Below are 18,655 nucleotides of genomic sequence, written 5' to 3' on the forward strand. Positions count from 1 at the left end.
CATGTTAACAAAAGATGGTTACTTTAGATATCAATAACCCTCTTTAACCCATGGAAGCACTGAGCTCTTTACTGTCCTGCTCAGCCCTACCTGGTCTGAGGATGTTGATAGTAATACAGTGAATGAAATCAGGAACTTTTTTCTATCATGGAACAAACTCTATTAACTATGCTAAACTGCTTGATCTTCCAAACTACCTCTTGGAAAGAGTGTTTCACATTTGCTGAGGGAGGACCTACCTAAGACAGTAGTAGTCAATACAACAAGATAGTGTAATGGCCAGTTCTGACAATTTGATGGTCTAGACAATGAAGACTCAGAGCCTTACCTGACAATTAGCATGGCAAGAAGAGATAATTTGGCTGTGTAGCCAGTATATAGCTCTAGTCAGTCTGGAGAAGAGAAGGCTCCAAGGAGACCTTATTGTGGCCTTCCAGTATCTGAAGGGGGCCTACAAGAAAGCTGGGGAGGGACTTTTTAGGGTGCCAAGTAGTGATAGGAGTAGGGGGAATGGAGCAAAACTAAAAGTGGGTAGATTCAGATTGGATGTTAGGAAGAAGTTCTTCCCCATGAGGGTGGTGAGGCACTGGCACAGGCTGCTCAGGGAGGTGGTGGAAGCCTCATCCCTGGAGGTTTTTAAGGCCAGGCTGGATGTGGCTGTGAGGAACCTGCTGTAGTGTGAGGTGTCCCTGCCCATGGCAGGGGGGGTTGGGAACTGGATGATCCTTGAGGTCCCTTCCAACCCTAACAATTCTATGATTCTATGACACAAGTGACTGCAAGGACAGGATGGGAGTGAAGCTTTTGTTAAGGGATTAAAGGATAGGAAAGGGGTAAACAACTGGGAGCTTTTGTTAAGGGATTAAAGGATAAGAAAGTGGTAAACAGTGGGAGAAGTCGGTCTCCTATGATCCTCTATCTCTCTCCACTCACTGCATTTGAATGACTAGAAGATTGTGAGGGGGCTCCAGAGTGAGATGCTTTTAAAAAACAGGCTAAATTGTCTTAGTTCTGGCCAAAGAGTGGCCTGTTAAGCCTAGAGTCTTCAGAATTACTTCAGGACACATCTATGGCAACACCCACAGAAATGGGGAAGAAAACAAAAAAATCCAAACCCAAACCAAAAGACAAGAAAAGCCTGGATATGGGCTAAGATAGTCTTTAAATCATGGGTTAATTGATCTTGCAGAGGTGTGAGAGACTCTGAAGGACCCTAAATGGCTTTACAGTAGCGGATAGGACCTGATCATCTAGGTCACCGAACTTCTGATGGCTGTGTCAATAATTTCGCTTGAAGAAGAGAAACACTGCCCTGTGGGAAACATCGCAGAGTGACACAACACAAGGCCTTTTGCATGAGACAGAGGGACATCTACACATACACTGACATGGACAAAAATAGAACAGAGAGGATAACAGTTTTATTGTCGGGGTTCTTATGGCCAGTACAGAATAATCAACATCTGGCGTATGACACTATCTGCTTAATTTATTAGTTTTCTGAAAGGTAGCTCTGTGACTGGATGAACAGGGCCTGCTGAACACCTCCCTAGTATGTGATCATTAGAGCCTTGGCTAGTCTGCCACATTTTTAATACACCAAACTCATAGGCAGATATTTCCCCTACTCTTGCACTTATCACAAGGAATTTGTTTTGGCCACTGCTAGGAATAAGATCATGCACTGGATGAATTCTTGTTCTGATCTAGTAAAGAATCTTTTACCTTTCCCTAGACACATACTGAAACATCTGAGCATCTATCACAAATCATTAGATGCCTTTCTTGCATGACTTTCCAGGACTGTCTTTAATAGTCTGCAGCCCCTAAGACAGCATCATCATCTTTCCTTGCTTATTCAAAGTCATAGTCCAACTCAACAAATAACTGCCAGCCTCTCTCCCTATTACTACCTCAGGTGATGCTTTATTGGTAGTGGAGGCTCTGAGATCTGCCTAGAAAGCCCCTTGAAAAAAATAAGTAGGTTACTGCCTTTTACAGATTTTCATGTATAAGAAAATGTTGTGGTTTTTTTTCATTTCTTTCAATCTGCCAACATTCACTAAAGACTTTTGACATGTGAAGATAGAAGGGAACTTAATTGCACACTTGGTTCTGACACTTCCCTTTGTCAAAATGGAAGAACTTTTAAGATGAACTTTTTCAACAGGTAGAAAGTAGAGGTTGGAGAGAGGAGAGAAGAGCTGTGCTGACAGGACCGACTGGGGATAGTAGATTGTTTAGAAGCCAAAATGACTGACTGTTTTCAGTTGTTGAAAGGAACTGTTTTCCCTCTAAGGACCTGATTCATTAAAACTGTATGCTGCATTTACATACATTTCTGCTGAATACCTCTCTTTGCCTGAAAGGCTAAGACGACGCTGTCTTTTCAAGCAGCCGGTGTCTAGGCCCATACAGATGACAGGCATTTACAGAAATCAGGCTTGGATGAAGTCCAGCAGCACAGCAGGAAATAGTTTCCTGCATCTTCTTTCCTCTTCGTTAAGAGGGAGCTGTGGAATCCAAAGTCTATGCCTACAACTTGCAGAGAACAGTGATAGGGGAAAAACAGGTTAGTATCATTTCTTTGCTTGTAACACAGCAATGAAGGACAGTCTAAAGAATAAGCAGCTGAGTTTACTCATTTATTTTCTATTATGCTCTTGCCCCAAAGGGTAAGAGTTGCAAGGGGACAATGAAAAACTCAAACTTTACCTAGGACCAGACTTGCAAAGAGCCTTCTAACAGAAATTGTGGACAGAGAGATGCTGCTCAGTATTAGAAAGTGGCCTCAGACACAGAGATTGCATCTGTGTTAACAAAGTGAACCATGCACACTTTGCATTATTAGAATGCTTCCTTGGACTCTCCCAAATATCATCTAAGCACACTCTGGGAGACAGCACACACCAGGGCCCTTTCTCAGGAAGAGACCTTGTTTTGAAGGCTAGAGGAGTATAGCTATAGGAACCTTATCAGATGCTGACAATTTGCAAGAGGGCATGAGACTAACATTGCCACTATACTGGAGGACACTGCTTTCTACTTCACATGCAGTCACTGTGACCTGCATTAGGTCATCCCAACCAAATGCCCTGATCATCTGGTGGGCATCAAGTTACCCAGGGGGGTGGTAGAAGCCCCAGTCAGGTAGTGATAGGACTGGGGGAATGGAGCAAAATTAGAAGTGGGTAGATTCAGATTGGATGATAGGAAGGAGTTCTTCCCCATGAGGTGGTGAGACACTGGCACAGGTTGCCCAGGGAGGTGGTAGAAGCCTCATCCCTGGAAGTTTTTAAGGCCAGGCTGGATGTGGCTCTGAGCAACCTGATTTAGTGTGATGTGTCCAGCCTTATGGCTGGGGGGGCTGGAACTGGATGATCTTTGAGGTCCCTTCCAACCCTGACAGTTCTGCGATTCTGTGATCATGCTCTCCTGACTCCAGATTAGGTGTCTACATTTCCAATACACTCAGTGGAGAATTTGGAGAAGTTCTAAGAGAGATCCACACACTTCACCTTTTTAATTAACTGTATCATAAACCAATTGGAAGGAAGTGGTGTCTGTGTTCATCCATAGTCCAGATAGCACTCTTCAGAGGACACACACTAAACAAACTGGCTTAGTTTCTTTTTTAAAAAGTACATTTATGGAATATTCCTGGAGTATTTTATAAACTGATCCAATACAATAGTATCACTGGCATGAAAACAGGCCTTCTTTTCAGATATTTCCTAATGTTATGTCCCATATAGCATCTTAGAACCATTAAGATTGGAAAAGACCTCAAGGGTCGTTGAGACCAACTGTTAACCTAACACTGCTAGACCATGTCTCTAAGTGCCATTCCAGGTAATGTTTTTAACCTCCAGGTACCCCAGGGGATACTTTTACACCCCAGGTGATGAGGCATCCCAAAAAGCCTGAGGGAAGGCTGGAGAGGGAGACCATCCATGTTTCCCAAAGAAGCTGGGCCACTATGCTGGTGGGAGACAAGGCAGTATAGAGCCTGAGCTCCCACTGCAAAGTGATGAACTGGGGTCCCAGGTCCCACCTGCCAAATAGTCTGTGTTGCCCAGGAGATCATCACTAAGAAAAAGTGATCATGATGGGATTTGTCTCATTTACCTGTTTGTTGTGCAGGCACTGATAGCTGAGTCACTGAGCTGCTCCTGCAGTCATCGTAAAGAGGCACTGTTAAGATTCAAGTCTTCTGGACTGCTGTAGATGTCTACTTTAGGTTGTCTGACAGAGCAGAAATTTAAATGTGAATGTTTCAATAACAAATTTAAGAATTGCTGCTGAAATGATTTCTTACTCTGTAGGACAGACCTGTAGGACAGACCTGTAGGAGAGGTCTCAGCAGAGTCCTTCTGCCCCAGACTCTACAAGGAAGCAGAATATGGACACAAATGGAAATTAGGAGAGCAAAAGTCTCATTTTCCTTCACATCTCCTACTATCCCATTTGACTTAAGAGTTGGAAGTCAAGAAGGCAAGACCAAAATGGCCAGAACTTTTACTTGCAGATAAAGCAGTGCACACAAGCAAATGTACAAGTGGTGGTGTATTTACATGGAGTGTTCAGGCATGTTCTAACAAATTTCCCATTAACCATGATCCTAATGTAGGTAAGCTAAGACAGAAACAATACTATCAGTCTGGGTCTGGTTCAGGAGAGAAACCACATTTTAAATTGTCAGTGTTGAGATGGCCCCAAAGAAGAACTATTCTTGTTCAAGAGATTCTGCATGTTGCCAGCTCTGAGAATTAGGAACAGGGAAGCAAGAAGGGACTTATTTTGCTTTTGCTTTCTCTGCCAATGTATCACCCAAGCGTTTCTATTATGAATGAGGTCACTCAGAATGAAGTGCCAGTCTTATGGGAATCAGCTTTATGGAAAGGATTGCACCTGTCTCATTTAAGGATTTCCACTTTCCTTTTAGACAAATATGTAAAGAATTCCAAGACCTTCTAAGTCAAGACAGATCACCCCTCGGATCCTCCAGACCAACTCCAATATTAGACCTCGACATCCAGAGACATTTAACACATTTCAGGTATGATTTTGAAAGGAACAATTAACTAAACCCCATAATTTTGATCAAGAATACATATGATGTTGTAATGCTATTAGTTGTGGATTTTTTTACCTAGAAGACTATAATATTCATAATGCCTCTGTTATCTCTGCCTGTTAAAAACAAGTTTACCCAGCAATGTAGTTCAGGACAATTGCACTCATGCTGCTTCTAGGACCATAGTCTCAGTTTGAGTAGGCAGTTTTCTACACCTGCTGGCAAAATGTTCCCATCTGGCCAGAATGTTATCCTACTCTAGATGTGAAGCAAATCACAGGCTAACCAATGAAATGGATGGTCCAGAAATGTAGAAACTCAAGTTCAGAGCCAAAGTGACAACACAGATGAATCAAAGTAGCAATAAAAAGAGGAACATTTAGCCTGCATCTTACCAACTAACCAAATAGTTCCAAAGCTGTATGCTGCTGAGAGCATTTGACATCCTCTTACCATGACCATTAACTCTTTGGCTCCCAAAGAACATCAGCCTCAAGGTATACTATTACAGGAACAGTGTTACTGCACTAGTTCCTGAACAACACCCTGGAAAGGTCTGAAAGAATGCAAGGTGGCTCAGGCTGAGAAGCCAGATACTGCTAATATATTTGGACTCACTTCCTGGGCCTATGGCCTAGCAATATTCAATTTACTGGAGCGAACAGCCTAATAAGCTGTTATGAAGACAATGACAATGTACATGTACACTAAGTCCAAACTTCATTAGAATTTTATCCAAGATGTGGATAAAAGCATACAGACAATTTGGGACCAGAAAGATTTATTAGCCCAGGAGTTGCTGTGCAACTTCACATTTTTGCTTTAGGCTATGTGCTAAATATAGTCAGGAGTGAGATGGGGACTTCCAGTGGGATACTTTGAAATAGTGGGGTCATTTAAGATATTTATCAAAGTGTAATGAAATATCCTAGATGTTCTCCTGACTTTGCTCAGACCACAGAGGGGAATACATGACTAGCTAAGGCTACAGGTTTGGGATTTTTTTTTTTCCTTTCCTTTTTTTCTTTTTTCCCTAGCCATGAGCTGAGACTTGAAAAAAAATCAACATGTAAAGAATTGTTTCAAAGTTGTTTGCAGACCATAATGCCAAGCAGGTTCATTAGGCCTATAAAGCCTTAGAGTGATGTTCCATATTCTGCAGCAGAGCCAGACGAAGCTGCTTTTCATTCATTGGCTGGACAACTTTTGTGCTTCAACTTTCCAACACAGGATCACAGAAACATAGAATCACAGATTCACAGAATCAACCAGGTTGGAAAAGACCTCAGAGATCATCAAGTCCAACCTATTACCTAATACCTAACACCTCCTGGCAGCTGAACCATGGCTTCAAGTGCCACAACCAATCCTTTTTTGAACACCTCCAGGGATGGTGACTCCACCACCTCCCTGGGCAGCACATTCCAATGGCCAATTACTCTTTCTGTGAAGAACATCTTTTAGTTGTGAAGCAGCCAGGGGGTGTTTAGTCCTTCACACTTTGAAGAGAATCCAAAAAATCCCACCATCCCACTTCTTCCATCTATCTGTTGGAGGGTGAGGAAAGGCAGGGATAATGCCTGCTCCATAAATACACACATTCCTGTTTATCTTTGCACATACCTGTGTGCATGCAATGTGTAGATGAACACATCTAGGCCACCCCATTTCCTTTCTCACACAGTGATGTTGGTGCCCTTACACATGCCATCTGTGGCTGTGGCTGCTTTCCCTTATACACACACAATCCAAAACACCTAACTATACATACACACCAAGGGAGACATACTTATTTGTACAGGATACCCATAGAGGGCTTGTGAAAGAATAGATAATTCCCCATTACATGGACACAAAATAAACGTGATAAAAGGCAGCTAATCCCCAAGGATTCCTGTGTTTAAAGAAGAAATAGCAGTCAGGATAAAATGCTGAAGGCTTCAGCTACAAAAGCTGTTGTCTGGTACAACTCCCGTCCTTCTTTCTCTGCTGCACTTCAGTAGGTTGGAGTACAAAGCTTCTATAGGCAGCTCCTGGATAATTCAGTATTTTCTTTCATGCCTGCTGTAGGCATTAAGTGCTGAACTGAAGATGAGCACCTAGAAGAGCACAGGTCTTGATCCTACAGAGATGCTTCCCCAGTCTTAAATCAGACAGCCTTCTCCGATTGTGCATGGGGAATGATGCACTGCCAGACTCAGAGGCTGAACTGAGGCCATATTCCTTTTCCATCTATTGTAGAGAAGCGGAGGTCAAATCCAGCTTCTGACCCAGGATTCTAACTCTACTCATCTACGTGTAGGTACCTCTATTTCAGTCAGGTATATATCTTCTGCTGTAATCTCTGGGGATCTCACAGATTTCACAGAATGTTAGGTGTTGGAAGTGACCTCAAAAGATCATCTAGTCCAACCCCCTGCCACAGCAGGATCACCTAGAGTAGGTCACACAGGAACATATCCAAGCAGGTTTTGAATGTCTCCAGAGAAGGAGACTCCACAACCTCTCTGGGCAGACTGTTCCACTTTTCTGTCACCCTTACAGTGAAAAAGTTTTTTCTCCTCTGTATAGCCTATGAAATCTGCATTACCATTAAACAGGTCTAGCACAGTGTACATACACTAACACACATTACCATGAGGGTAAGTGGAACACTGGAACAGGTTGCCCAGGGAGGTGGCTGGGGACTCATTCCTGGAAGTATTCAAGGGGAGGCTTGACAGGGCTCTCTCTGGGCAACCTGATCTAGTGGAGGATGCCCCTGCTTACTACAGAAGGCTTGGACTACATGACCTTTGGAGGTCCCTTCTGACCCAGACCATTCTATCATTCTGTGACTTGAATTTCTCTCTAAACTCCATTGATTAAACAGCACCTGAAGGTAGCCAGGTGGGGGTTGGTCTCTTCTCCCAGGCAACCTGCAGCAGAACAAGAAGACATGGTCTCAAACTGTACCAGGGGAAGTTTAGGCTCGAGGTGAGGAGAAAGTTCTTCACAGAGTTGTTAGCCTTTGGAATATGCTGCCCAGGGAGGTGGTGGACTCACTGTCCCTGAAGGTGTTCAGAAAGGGATTGGATGTGGCACTTGAAGCCACAGTCTAGTGGTCATGAGGTCTTCGGTAACAGGTTGGACTTGATGATCTTTGAGGTCTTTTCCAACCTTATTGATTCTACGATTCTATGGTCTAGATCTCCAACTGAATGAGAGCTTAGCCAGTCAGTACACAGTATACATTTGTATTGTAAATAGAGCTAAATCTAGTGTAGGCAAAAAATCATTTTTCCCATCCCCTAAATTTGACAGCCTTCACAGCTAGGTCATCTGAACCCCTCCTTCACTACTTGTCTTCCTTAAGATTAAATGGCACAGAAGGCTCTTAAGCCTGCCTCAGATGCCAGAGAAGAGGTGAGAATGCAGTTCACTACAATTTCCAGGAGAACTGACTATTTTCTGAGTCAAGTTTTCAACACAGACTGCTTCCACTTGACCACTTGGTTTCTGTCTTTCATTGAGAGATAATCCTGGAACTGAACCAACCTCTGTCACAGGAAATTTGCACCTGATCTGTTGGAGATGAGAAAAGAGGAAGGAGTTCTTTGTACCCCAACATACAGAGAAGATCTTTGTAACCCAGGAGCAATAGGCTCACTGCTGTCTCAGTCACAGCACATAATATGCTGGTCACAGGCATAAATAGCTGCTTGTCGTCATACATCAGTAGAAATTATTGAATAAAAAAATACTGAAAACATCTGCCTTGCTTAGAGCACAAGCTTAAAGCACAAAGAATTTGAATACTCAAAGTAGAGTGGCCTCCACATCCCTGATCATAGGTCCCACCTTAGATCACATGTCCAAAAGAGCATCTTGTCCTTACTTATTGCAGTGAAATGAACACAACTATCTATCATGTATCTGCACTTCTTAGATCATAGACTCATACAATTGTTAGGGTTGGAAGGGACCTCATCCAGTTCCAACCCATCTGCCATGGGCAGGGACATCTCACACTAGATCAGGTTGCTCACAGCCACATCCAGCCTGACCTTAAAAACCTCCAGGGATGAGGCTTCCACCCCTCCCTGGGCAACCTGTTCCAGTGTCTCAGCACCCTCATGGGGAAGAACTTCTTCCTAACATCCAGTCTGAATCTACCCATTTCTAGGTTTTTTTGTCCATTCCCTCCTAGTCCTATCACTCCCTGACACCCTAAAAAGTCCCTCCCCAGCTTTCTTGTAAGCCCCCTTCAGATACTGGAAGGCCACAATAAGGTCTCCTGGGAGCCTTCTCTTCTCCAGACTGAATAACCCCAACTCGCTCAGTCTGTCCTCATAGGAGAGGTGCTCCAGCCCACTGATCATCCTCGAGATAAAGAACTTTGCAACTCTATGGCAGAGATGGATTTGACCTTCATGCCATAGTCATTGTTATATGCTCTGATGACATCTACAACAGTCAGAGTCTAAAACTGAGCTATCTGAATAGCTGGTCCTGATTATACACAGGAAATTAATGTTATTTATGACTGAAATAGCCAGGAGCTGTTAGTGTTAAATAAGTAGGTCTTGCAGGGCACATACAATTCTGAAGCAGTGATTCCATACAACCATTACAAAATTCAATAAGAAACTTTCACCTTCATTTCTGTCTGTATTCCAGAACTGTGGACTTTCTCACAATAAATTCTCTGTCTCTGTGCTGTATAAATCTCTAGATTACAACAGAGCCAAAAACATTACATCTGGCAAGGACAAGCCATAGTCTTGCACTGGAATCTCTGACAAGGTTTAGTAAAGGGTTTAGCATGGCTATAGCAGGTTTTCCAACTATTATCTAATAGAAGCTGATTTTTGATGGTGGGAAATCTCATATAGTTTCATATAGATCTAATATAACAAGAATAGGTTCAGAAAATCTGAGCCAGCAGTGAGCACAGGTGGCCAAGAAGGCCAATGGCATCCTGGCCTGCATCAAGAATAACGTGGCCAGCAGGAGCTTGGAGGTTATCCTGCCCCTGTACTCAACACTGGTTAGGGCACATCTGGAATCCTGAGTCCAGTTCTGGGCTACTCAATTTAAGGACACTGAGACATTTGAATGCGTCCAGAGAAGGGCAATGAGGCTAGGGAGAGGTCTCAAGCGCAAGCCCTATGAGGAGAGGCTGAGGGAGCTGGGGTTGTTGAGCCTGGAGAAAAGGAGGCTCAGGGAAGACCTTATTGCTCTCTACAACTACCTCAAATGAGGTTGTAGCCAGGAGGGGTTGGTCTCTTCTCTCAGGCAACCAGCACCAGAACAAGAGGACACAGTCTCAAGCTGTGCCAGGGGAAGTTTCAGCTGGAGGTGAGGAGAAAGTTCTTCCTAGAAAGAGTGATTTGCCATTGGAATGTGCTGCCCAGGGAGGTGGTGGAGTCCCCATCCCTGGAGGTGTTCAAAAAGGGATTGGATGTGGCACTTGGAGCCATGGTTTAGTTGTCATGAGGTGTTAAGTATGGTTGAACTTCATGATTTCTGAGATCTGGTTGATTCTATGATTCTAAATCATAACCAAAGTAGCAAAGAAACCACAAGTGAAAGGGTGATATTTTATGCATTTGTGTATGTGCTTATATCATATGAGGTCAGAAAGCCAAAGTAATTCTTTATGACTAGAAAAATTCAGAGGAATGACACAAATGTCTATTATTAGAATAAATTCTATGATCATTAAAGACTTTTTGGAGAACTATAATGTCTGATAGATACAGCAGAATCCAGACTCTACTTAGCTTAAGTTTTAATGGATTTTTTTCTTTAGGAATGAGATACCCAACAGCTGGGAAGTGTAGGGTTATGTCTTCCATTTGTGCTGTTACTTGCTCAACATTAATAACTAAGACCAGGGTTCACAGACTGGCACAGGTCAGATCGAAGCAGTGTTTTCCATTCCTGCTGATTTAAACCTTCAAGCTCACACTTCTCTCTGAAGCTTTTCCACTGAGCCCCAACTCACCAAGATCTATAAACATGTGTCCAACATAAAATACAGGATAGTTCCCATGAAGGGATCAGAATTGCTGGGTTTGCTCAAACTCCAAAATTCATACAAAGCATAAAACAGGGGAAATCTTCAAAGGAGCTTCCAGTGAGCCTGAAAATTGCTGAGTTTTGCACAGCTTTGCCAGATACGCAAAAAACAGAGGCTCTTCTACACCCCTGGTACAACTATAGTTGTGCAACTGCTCTCTGAGATGTCCAGCTGACCTGAATACAAAAGAGTCAGTCCTAAATGAAGAATGACTTCCAAATATTGTTTGACCCTTACATTCATAGCAGAAACTACTGTCACTACCTGAGCCAGGGCAGTCTAATGTTTGCTTTATTCAAGAATTTCTCCCTTTTCAGTACATTTTAGAATAGAATAGAATAGAATGGAATGGAATGGAATGGAACGGAATGGAATGGAATAGAATAGAATAGACCAGACCAGGTTGGAAGAGACCTCCAACCCATCATCCAACACCATCTTATCAACTAAACCATGGCACCAAGCAACCCATCAAGTCTCCTCCTAAACACCCCAAATGATGGCAACTCCACCACCTCCCCAGGCAGCCCATTCCAATGGGCAATCACTCTATGAAGAATTTCTTCCTAACATCCAGTCTAAACCTCTCCTGGCGCAGCTTGAGACTGTCTTGGAGTGTCTTACTACAAAGAAGATGCATTGATATTAGTAAATTAAAGTGGTGCCAGGGCACAAGCATGTGTTGACTGCTTTCCTTTTCTTTGACTGCATTACTTTGACTGGGGGTTTGTTGCCTGGTCTAACTATCACTGCCCTAAACTATTCCTGGGTACACTGGTACATAGATCATAGAATGGTCTGGGTTGGAAGGGACCTTTAAGGATCACCTAGTCCGACCCTCCTGCAGTGAGCAGGGACATCTTCAGCTTCATCAGGTTGTTCAGGGCCATGTCTAACCCGATCTGGAATGTTTCCATGGATGGGACATCTACCACCTCTCTGAGCAACCTGTGCTAGTGTTTCAGCAAAAAATGTCTTCCTTCTATCTAGTCTGAATCTCCCCTCTTTCAGTGTAAAACCACTACAGCTTGTCCTGTCACAACAGCAGTCTAGAGATCAGAATTTAAGGCATTCCCTCAGTGGGATCAAATGTCCAAAATGCTAAATTAGTACTTTTGTTAATATTTAGACCCCAACTCTCTCCCATTGATTGGAAAGAATATGTATTTACTTCTCTCTTCCATTACACTCTTATTTCTGAGCTTCCCACAGATTCTGAAAGCCACGCCAACCTGTGTCTTCTTGTCTTTGACTTCATAATCCATCCTTGCATCAAAATAACTTTGATTTTTTTTGTGTGTGTGTTAATTTTTTGGCACAAGTCTTTTTTTTAGTTCCCCAACTTCTCCTGAAAAATAAAGTTACCAGAAAAATCCACCAAAAATGACCCACATTCTGTGTTCAGGAGGCAAAAAAAACCACAGGACATAAAAAAAAACTTACAAAGACTTGCTCAGATTACACTCAAGAGGTCTGTGTCTATTTCTTGGCTTGCACATGCAAACTCCCTGACCTCATTAGCCAGCCTCTTAGTCTCACTTTCTTCACTTGTAAAATTTGGTATAGGCATGCCTTCCGCATCTGCTTTTGAGACACTTGTGCCTGTAAGAATCTACAGTGTTTGGAAAGTTCAGATATCCTACTAATATTGCCCATCATACAGGGAAAGATGAATCCCCAGCAGTTACAGAAGTTGGATTTGATCCTTTAACTTCAAGGTTCCATTTCATCAAGATGCAAAATCACATCCAGATCATCTATTTCATATATAAAAGATAAAGACAGCAAAACAGCAAAGGGAAAGCTACTTTCTTGCAAGTGACGTTTCTTTCAGTGCAGAAGCCTTATAAAACCAGACACACACACACACACACCCCACCCCCCCCCCAAAAAAATAATAGGCTCAGAATGCTAAAGCTGGATAATGAAAGCAATCAGCATCCTCACAAATTATTCTGTGTTTTGCCTAGCCATCATGCTGATATGAAACACCCTTCCCATGAAAAATGTTTGAGACAAGAGTTTTGTCATTTAGCTAGTCTCTGAGCCTGGAGCTGTCAACCTCCTGCAAGTGCCTGGCATCACACTGACAAGGTGACACAGAAAGTGACAGGCAAGAAACCAGCTGCTCAGACTTTGGGAGCAGTGGGAAAGGAACATCGTTCTTCCTGAAGGGGAAGAGGGAGCAACGAAATAGGTTTTGAAGCTCAACGTGTTTCTTAAACTGTGACAAAGAGCCAAGCCCCAAAGCCTTACTGATGGGTTGCCTTTACAGATATGCTTATATTGTTCTCTCTCTCTCCTTTTTTTTTTATGATTCTTTGTTTATCAGAAAGTAGAGCAGCTGCTGTCATAATTCCAGTCATCTTGATTAGCAGCAGCAGCCTTCTGTTTGGATGCACGGACTGGAAACAGCCTGGTGCACAATGAAGTCTGTGGTGAAATACCTCTGGTGCCCTCTAGAGTTCCCCTGATTTCCGTCACCTCTCTCAACCCGGCTTTTAGGTTCAGCTAAGTGAGAGGGACAACACTTGTTCCTAGTGCTGAGGTACTAGAAATCGACAAATTGTTCTCTTTTCCTCCCTCTTCTTATTCCTTTTTTCTTTCTTTTCCTTGGCTCTTCATTTACCAGAGTTATTAGATTTGTCTGGAAAAATCTGGGATTCTTCCATCTATCCCTTTCCCGGGGATTCCCTCTTTGGTATTTCCACAGCAAAGGTCGAATTGCTTTCTCCAGCTTTGTTGATGACCAAAGTACTTCTAGAAAGGATCATTTTGGAATTTCTAATATGGCTAATTTTTTTTTAATCACGAGTCTTATGATACCATATTCTCTTAAAGTCACAATTTATGAAGTCAAGACAACAGATAGGAATCTGTTTTCTGTACTTTATTCTCTACCTGAACAAGTCTCATGATTACCAAAGAAAGAAACAAAATATATTCATCAAAGATGGGGGGAAAAAAAAAACCAAACTTGTGAGGCTTGATTAATTTTTTTTTTTCAATCCAGCACTTAAGGTTTCTTAAATCATTTAAGGCTCTTTTGCTTTTCTGTGGTCCTGCTCTGGCAGGGGATTTGGACTGGATGACCGCTGGAGGTCTCTTCCAACCCCTAACATCCTGTTATTTCCCAAAAAAAGGGATGTCATCCTCTCATTTGCAAAATACTAGGTTAAAAAATCTATGTTTTCACTTGTCATCAGCATGCTTTTAATGCTTACTTCTTAATCTTTGTCTTTCAAGAAGGACAGTGAGGCTTCTCAGCTATATTACCTGACTTGCTGGGGAAAGTCAACACGTGATAGCAAGTTAGAAGAATCTCATTCCTTTCTCTGCCTTCCCATAGAGCACACCTGTGACCATTAGCTGAGCTGAAGGAGAACCAGGAGGAGCTAATGACTGTGTGAGGGATATGCTGATTCTTTTTCAGAAGTCTCCAATCATTTTGGATTCATGGTCTCACTGCTGTATTTGGCTCCACAAGTGAGGCCAAACTTTTCATCTGCAGTTAGCCACATGCTTGTGCATCTTTTTTTCTCAGTCAAAACCAGCAAGTCACAGGGCTATCTACTGGTTGGTGTTTTTTTTTCTGGAGGGTATAATGTCCTGAAATTGTGCCAGAGGAGGTTTAGGTTGGAGATCAGGAAAAAGAGTGATCAGGAATTTGAACAGACTGTCCAGGGAGGTGGTGGAGACACCGTCCCTGGAGGTGTTCAAGAAATGTGTGGACACTTCAGGACATGGTTTAATGGCCATGGTAGTGTTAGGTCAATGGTCTTTTCCAACCAAAACAATTCTGTGATTCTGTGAAATACTTGTTTACAAATATCTAAGAGCTTTTGTGAGTGTCCGGGGCACAACAGTGCCATGGCTTAATCTTTGGTCTATAGCACAAGAATAAAATAGACTCAAATAGAATTAACCATGTTGGAAAAGACCTTTGAGATTGAGTCCAGCCTATCATCCAACACCATCTAATCAACTAAACCATGGCACCAAGTGCCCCATCCAGTGTCTTCCTGAATGCTTCCAGGGATGGTGACTCCACCGCCTCCCTGGGCAGCCCATTCCAATGGCCAATCTTCATAGTCACAGTCTTGGATGCTTCAAATAGTTCCATGGGCAGTGCTCCCAGTGTGGTAAATCAGTCCCAAGGTCTGAAATATGCAGAGTTGAAACAGAATATTCTGAAACAGAGTATTTTGGAAATATGGAGCATCAGCTCTGGCACTCTTTTCTTACTTTCCCTATTGCTTTTACACATGATAAAAGATGGTCCATCTAGCTCAGGAAAAAAAAATGTGCTTAACATACCTGTTTGGTTATGAGCAGAAAACAAGCATGTGGGCCTGCTTTTCAGGGTGACTTTTGCATGTACTGTTTGCCACTCTAATCCTATAAAAGCTACTCATGGTTGTAACCTATACTGACCATGTTCCAATGTTTTCCTTGACTATTAGTCTAACTTGTATCAGGATTAGGCTTACTAATCTTTTGAAGTTATCACAATTTAATGCTCTGTGTAACCTTCACAGGACATTTTAGGATGTTGGGTAGTGATAGGACTGGAGGGAATGGAGCAAAACTAGAAATGGTTAGATGCAGATTGGATATCAGGAAGTAGTTCTTTACCATGATGATGGTGAGATACTGGAACAGGTTGCCTAGGAAGGTGGTAGAAGCCCCATCCCTGGAGATTTTTCAGGCCAGGCTGGATGTGGCTCTGAGCAACCTGATCCACTGTGAGGTGTCCATGCCCATGGTGGAGGGGCTGGAACTAGGTGATGTCTGAGGTCCCTCCCAACCCTGACAATTCTGTGATTCAAAATCAATACAGACACCTCTAACTTAGGATATTACTTGTATCACTGAAGAGATTCAGATATTTTCTCATTCTCTTTACAACCATCAGAAGTCTAAACAGATCTTCTTATCTTCTTGTCTTCTGCCATATATTGTTAAGTTTGGATAACATTAAGTTGTTTTCACATCCAGAGTTCTGAGAAAGGCCAACCAGCGAGTTCAAGCTTGACTTTTCTTTATCATTATTGGTTTACAGTATTTATTTTAAACATGGGTGTCAACATTCAGTGCAGATGGCCTTTCCCCCCACACACACATTGAAAAGGAATCTGTTTCTTTTGCTGTATGTTGAGTCTCACCAACCTGGGGTATGGAGGAATCCTTGAGGTAGTTGCCAAACTGGAATCCAAGCCTTCAGGCACAGTTGGATCTTTTCACTTTTAAGTAAGGCCATCTTTAAAACATGAGCAGATGTAATTGCATCATAGCACTGGGCAGAACTGCAGGCAGGTCTGGATGTCTTTAAGCATAAGGGTTCACAATATGTTGGCCTGATAGGCATCACCTTCCTTCTGCAGCTCTCCATGCACAATACCAAAATCAGAGACTTTTGCCTTGCCTTTTGGAACAATAAAGTTGCTCATTCACAAGAGTTGCAATATAAAGTTGAGAAGACCCAGAAGACTCCATTATGACACCACCACGTTTGATTTTAGTCTTTTCAACTCAAGTGAAAGAATTACAATGGAAGAAATTCATTTCATAGGTGTGGAGAGTCCTGAAAGTGAGCCAACTTCAGTGGGAGCTCAGTCAGCCTGAAAAACCAGGCAACTAAATTTGACTTTCAGGAAACACATTTGGTTGCTTTGCCATTAATCTTCTGTCTGTCATGTCTGATTTAAATGTAAAATCAGATTTTTCTCCCCAACTTGAAACTTACTTTCATCAGCAAAGGGAAATTATCCAGCGTTCTCAGATATTTTTTAGACTTCATCTGGCAGAGAACTAAAGTTCACCAAAATTAGAGCAAGGGGAATTACTGATAAAAATATAAGATAAAGTAAAGGATAATATCTCTCAGCCTTTTTATGCTCATTACATAAAGGAAGGCTAAAAAAAAAAACCCTCCACCCTCACAGGAGCTTGGCAAGGAGAACTGGTCAGAACTTCTCTGTAAAGCAGTTTCTCTCAGTGAGCTTCATGGGAAAATTAATAGGCTCAGCATATCCCCATATGTGGAGAAGAATATATCCATCAGGAACTGAAAGCAGAGTTGCCATGAAACTCTGCAATGCTATTTCACTTAAAAAGGGTTGACTTTTTTTATAAGAAATTTAATTCCATCTTGGGAAGAAAAAAAATCCTTATATTTGATGATCAGTGGTATGTAAGAGGCTGAACTGTGAAGGAGGTAGACCCCTAACTCACCCCACAAGATCCTTGTCTGATGAACACCAGTTTTCAGACCAGATGTTCAAGATTCTGAGCAAGATAAAAATATCCATATCAAGATGGTTCAATATAAGCTGGATGTCTAAGCTTCCCATGCAGTCACTGAAGATCAAGGGCAATATATAGCTGAGTCGTAGCATGTAGAATCTTTTGAGATGACATTAGGTATGCCATCAGTCAACTGCTGCTTTAAAAGTGGGCTGGTTTCCTGTAAACCTTCTGCATTATCTGTTCACCTGACATAGATGTCTTGTTACCACAGAGCATCTCAAATAGCACCAAACACGTTTTTATTCAGCTTTACAGAGCCCTCAGTGTAGCCAGAAGAATGGCATACCAGCTGTAAAGGAGATATGTTCTTTTCATGTGCTAAGTCATTCTTCAGACCTCTTTGACTGTATTGAATAAAGCCCCAGGGTTCAATTCAGTTGCCTAAATACTGGCATCTAGTGCCCTGTGAGATACACAAGGGTAACCTTCTTGGCATTAAAACACCTAAGAGCAAGGTAGATTTAAGTCCTATATTACATCTAGCAAATCTGTGCCAATATTTCAGATCATAGAATTGTTTTGGTTGGAAGAGACCCTCAAGATTATCAAGTCAAATCATTAACCCTCAACTGCCAGATCACCATTAAACCATGTCCCTCAGCATCTCAGTTTAGGAAAGGTGTTGAGTTGCTGGAATATATCCAGAGAAGGGCAACAAAGCTGGGGAGGGGTCACGAGCACAGCCATATGAGGCGAGGCTGAGGGAGCTGGGGTTGCTTAGCCTGGAGAAGAGAAGGCTCAGGGGAGACCTTATTGCTGTCTAAAACTACCTGAAGAGAGGTTGTAGCCAGGTGGGGGCTGGTCTCTTCTCCCAGGCAACCACCACCAGAACAAGAGGACACAGTCTCAAGCTGTGCCAGGGGAGGTTTAAGCTGGATGTTAGGAAGAAGTTCTTCACAGAAAGAGAGATTGGCCATTGGAATGTGCTGCCCAGGGAGGTGGTGAAATCACCATCATTGGAAGTGTTTCAAAAGAGACTGGATGAGGCACTTAGTGCCCTAATTTAGTTGATTAGATTATGTTGAGTGATAGGTTGGACTTTATGATCTCAAAGGTCTTTTCCAACCTGTTTAATTCTGTATGAGGGATGGGTATTCAGTTGTCACAATGGCTATTTCTCAAGGATTCTTTCTGTAGAGAAGTAGGACTGAGATTTCCAAGCCAGCTGGAACTCTTTCCCCCCGCCTCCACGTTTACCACCATGA

The 18,655-nt window shown here is 42.5% G+C and overlaps 1 protein-coding gene across 1 annotated transcript in view; it reads left to right on the top strand.

The window, feature by feature from the left end:
* The window catches only part of TFAP2D (transcription factor AP-2 delta), a 54,565-nt gene that overhangs the window by 32,567 nt on the left and 3,343 nt on the right, over window positions 1-18,655 (top strand). Inside the window, exon 7 of the mRNA XM_009905225.2 lies at window positions 4,946-5,059. Coding sequence (XP_009903527.1) covers window positions 4,946-5,059 — 114 coding nt within the window. The remainder of the gene's footprint in view (window positions 1-4,945; window positions 5,060-18,655) is intronic.

Source organism: Dryobates pubescens, chromosome 3 (genome assembly GCF_014839835.1).
Source record: "Dryobates pubescens isolate bDryPub1 chromosome 3, bDryPub1.pri, whole genome shotgun sequence".
In the NCBI taxonomy this organism is placed as follows: domain Eukaryota; kingdom Metazoa; phylum Chordata; class Aves; order Piciformes; family Picidae; genus Dryobates; species Dryobates pubescens.